Raw genomic sequence first — 4,066 nt, forward strand, 5'->3', positions numbered from 1 at the left:
CAAACAGCAGAAGAAACTATGAATAAAGCAAAGCTCCCTAATCATTTCTCTTTAGGGCCCTTGGATTATATATATATACTAAGCTTGACGAATGCTTATGCACTAAATTGAGGGTAAGTCTTCAGATGTTAGTTGATATTGTTAACATGTCACTTGCTTTAGGATGATACCCATCCATACTTCTGTAACTGGAATTGCAAATAGATTATTTAGCTGTTGCCAATTCTTATAACCCATATCAATATGGGATTGGATCATGCAGCATTCAATCAATATAAGTCAAAAAGGCTGTTGAATATTAGATTAGATCTGTTTTGATATAGTTTCCATCTTTAGATATCTGATTCTGATTGGATCTCCTAGTATTAAGGGATCTGATTCTATCTCCTAGTATTAAGGGATCTGATTCTATCATATCTCCTAGTATTAAGGGATTTTATTTCTGTACCTATGTATATATATATTGACACTGAGAGATGATTCTCTCAAGTGAATTCATCCAAAACACAATCCTTGTCTCACTCCATTCGTTTATTTCAAGTTGGTATCAGAGCAGGTTCCGACCCGGCTCTGGTTTCTATTTGTTTTTCTTCTTTTCCGGCTGCAATCTCTCAGCCGTGTTCCCTTTTCCCACCAGCTGACACTATCAGCTGTGTCTCTTCGTCAGAAACTGTTTTTTCGGCCAAAACCTTGTCAAACATCAGACCCACTCCGAAGCAACCCCAGAATCAGAACCGGAAAGCCAAGTTCGGCCTGTCCCCAAAATTTCTCCGCTGCCCAGGCTTTTTCCGGCCCTCGTTTCCCTTCTGCAGGTGTTTTCCGGCCGTTTCTGAGTGTCTGCATCATGTCTTCCGCCGCACAACCACAAGGGATATTTGTCTCTGGCAATGATTATGATGAGTTTCTCAAGTACCAAGCTTCAAAGCAGGCATCTACTCCCATTGCTTCGGTGGCCCACTCTGGTAATTCTGTTGCTTGTATCTCTCATTCCTCTTCTCTTGGACCATGGGTCCTTGACTCAGGTGCTTCTGATCACATTTCTGGTACTTCTTCTGTCCTCTCTAAACTTGAACACCCTGCATTTCTTCCTTCTATCACTTTGGCTGATGGTTCTAAAATTGGTGCTAGGGGAATAGGTCAAGCAACTCCTCTTCCTACATTACCTTTGAAATCTGTTCTTTACATGCCCAATTGTCCTTTCAATTTGATTTCTATTAGCTAACTTACTCGTTCTCTCAATTGTTCTGTTACCTTTTTTGCTGACTCCGTCATTGTGCAGGATCGAGGGACGGGACAGACGATTGGTACAGGATGTGAGTCTCAAGGACTGTATCGGCTTGCCTTACCCACTACTAGTGTGTCTGCTGTTGCTACTGTTGAGTCTCCGGACGTGGTCCATTGTCGCCTGGGACATCCCAGCCTCTCGAAGTTACAAGCTATGGTCCCAGGTTTGTTGCTCAGGGGGAGTCTTCCGGCTTAGTATGTCATTTACGCCGATCTTTATATGGCTTGAAACAATCCCCTCGAGCTTAGTTTGGTCGCTTTAGTGCTGTTATTTCTAAATTTGGCATGATTCAGAGTGAAGCAGATCATTCAGTTTTCTTCCGTCATTCTTCCTCCATGACCTCCATATATCTGGTTGTTTATGTGGATGATATTGTCATTACTGGAGATGATCATGAGGGAATCACTCAGTTAAAACAGCACTTGTTTGATCACTTTTAGACTAAGGATATGGGGAAGTTAAAATATTTCCTAGGAATTGAAGTGGCACAATCTAATGCTGGGATCTGTATCTCACAGAGAAAATATGCTCTGGATATTCTTGAAGAAACTGGAATGTTGGATTCTAGACCTGTAGATACACCAATGGATCCCAACACAAAACTTAGTCCAAATCAAGGAGAACCTCTTGCAGATCCTGGTAGATATCGCAGATTAATTGGCCGATTGAATTATCTGACAGTCACTCGGCCAGATATTTCATTTGCCACAAGTATCCTAAGTCAGTTTCTTGACTCCCCATGCGATAGTCATTGGGACGCAGCTGTTAGAGTCTTTAGATATATCAAAGGTGCTCCAGGAAAAGGTTTGTTGTATGAAGATAAAGGACATAACCAGATTGTTGGGTATACTGATGCAGATTGGGCAGGATCTCCATCTGATAGACGTTCTACATCTGGTTATTGTGTTTTTATTGGTGGAAACTTGATATCTTGGAAGAGTAAGAAGCAAAATGTTGTAGCAAGATCTAGTGCGGAAGCTGAATATAGAGCTATGGCACTTGCCACATGTGAACTTATATGGTTGAAGCAATTAGTTAAGGAACTTAAGTTTTGTGAGCCGAGTAAGATGGAACTGGTGTGCGATAATCAAGCTGCCTTACATATTGCTTCCAACCCTGTGTTTCATGAACGGACCAAGCACATAGAGATTGATTGCCATTTCATAAGGGAGAAGTTGCAAAGTGGGGAAATAGTAACAGCCTTTGTCAACTCCAACGATCAACTTGCAGATATTTTCACCAAAGCTCTCCGGGGTCCTCGGATACAATACATATGTAACAAGCTTGGTGCATATGATTTATATGCTCCAGCTTGAGGGGGAGTGTTGAATATTAGATTAAATCTGTTTTGATATAGTTTCCATCTTTAGATATCTGATTCTGATTGGATCTCCTAGTATTAAGGGATCTGATTCTATCTCCTAGTATTAAGGGATCTCTGATTCTATCATATCTCCTAGTATTAAGGGATTTTATTTCTGTACCTATGTATATATATATTGACACTGAGAGATGATTCTCTCAAGTGAATTCATCCAAAACACAATCCTTGTCTCACTCCATTCGTTTATTTCAAGTAAGGCTAAGGGGGTTTTGTCTCTCTTAGAATTCCAGGTAGTGAGTTAAAAAAGATTAATTTAAACAACAAAAGAACTAAACACTAAACAGAGAGTATTTTTCAGAAACAAAATTTGGGGGAAAGACAAATTATTACCTCAATAACTTCAAGGGCATCAATACTGATAAAAGGATCCGAAACATGCAACGCCCAAACATTGAGGATCACAGGAGAAATAATGCTTTCAACCAGTTCCGGAGATTCATGAGCTATAAGTAAAAATATCAGCATAAATATAAATGAATTGAAACGCCAAGATGAACAGCACACACAAAGATGTCAGATATGCGTTCCACTCACAGATGCGGGTACAAAAGGAGAAACCAGTCCAGAAGGAGGACTGGATATTTATTATTAAAATATCAAAAAGCAATATCCACTAACCTGTCTTAACTACTGCAAGTAATGTTTCAAGTACCATATGCAAGGTTTCATCTGATGCCTGGAAATCATATGAACATAACTATTGCAAGCAAAAATAATACAAAATAAAAGGCAAAATGATTTATATTGTATAGTACTTGAATAAGAAGATCGGTGAGGGACGAAAATAAGTCCAACAACTGAGGTTGAATAGTTTCTTTATTTGCTTCAGGGAGGAGCTGGGAAAGTGCTCGGCAAGCACCTACTTTTACAGGTGGAGGCCTGTCAAACACAATGTTAGAAGAAAGTATATGACAAATACAAACTAACACAAGTTGACTGTGCTCACAAATCCATTGAAAGCGCCTTCATTGCCATGTAAAGAAAGTGCTCTAGTGTACCACTGCTTAGCTGTAAAATGACAAGTACAATCAGAAATATGACAGAAAGAGAGGAGCTAGATAGAGATAATGACAGAATAGGTTACCACAGGGGAAAATTTAGCAACTGCAGTAAAAATGCGAGCATACAGGAAAGGGTATTCAAGAGGACCTGTAAGAAATGATGGACAAATAAGACATTAATAATTGAACCCATGGCAGTAACTGAAACAAAATGGAAGCATTAAAGAGGTGCGGGAACAGTTGAGATGTGACCTGCTTGAGAGTCATCACTGACAAGCTGTTCAATGAGGTGTTTCAAGCTTGCTGATTCAAACCCTGTCTCCTGAAAGAAACACATGTAAAAGAAAAAAAGGAAAAAAAAAAAAAAAAAAAAAAAAAAACAAAATATCAAAAAAA

At 39.3% G+C, this 4,066-nt stretch overlaps 2 protein-coding genes across 2 annotated transcripts in view; one reads left to right on the top strand and one right to left on the bottom strand.

The window, feature by feature from the left end:
• LOC107643802 (importin-9) overlaps nucleotides 1–4,066 on the bottom strand; it is a gene marked incomplete in the record, with an annotated part of 32,948 nt that overhangs the window by 7,072 nt on the left and 21,810 nt on the right. Inside the window, 6 exon segments of the mRNA XM_016347553.2 lie at nucleotides 3,000–3,112; nucleotides 3,288–3,345; nucleotides 3,425–3,548; nucleotides 3,616–3,677; nucleotides 3,754–3,818; nucleotides 3,923–3,992. Coding sequence (XP_016203039.1) covers nucleotides 3,000–3,112; nucleotides 3,288–3,345; nucleotides 3,425–3,548; nucleotides 3,616–3,677; nucleotides 3,754–3,818; nucleotides 3,923–3,992 — 492 coding nt within the window.
• LOC107643803 (uncharacterized mitochondrial protein AtMg00810-like) lies at nucleotides 1,444–2,993 on the top strand. The gene has a single exon (XM_016347554.2). It carries the CDS (start codon nucleotides 1,735–1,737, stop codon nucleotides 2,599–2,601), a length of 867 nt encoding a protein of 288 aa, XP_016203040.1. The 5' UTR covers nucleotides 1,444–1,734; the 3' UTR covers nucleotides 2,602–2,993.

The sequence above is a fragment of the Arachis ipaensis genome, chromosome B05, assembly GCF_000816755.2.
Source record: "Arachis ipaensis cultivar K30076 chromosome B05, Araip1.1, whole genome shotgun sequence".
In the NCBI taxonomy this organism is placed as follows: Eukaryota; Viridiplantae; Streptophyta; class Magnoliopsida; order Fabales; family Fabaceae; genus Arachis; species Arachis ipaensis.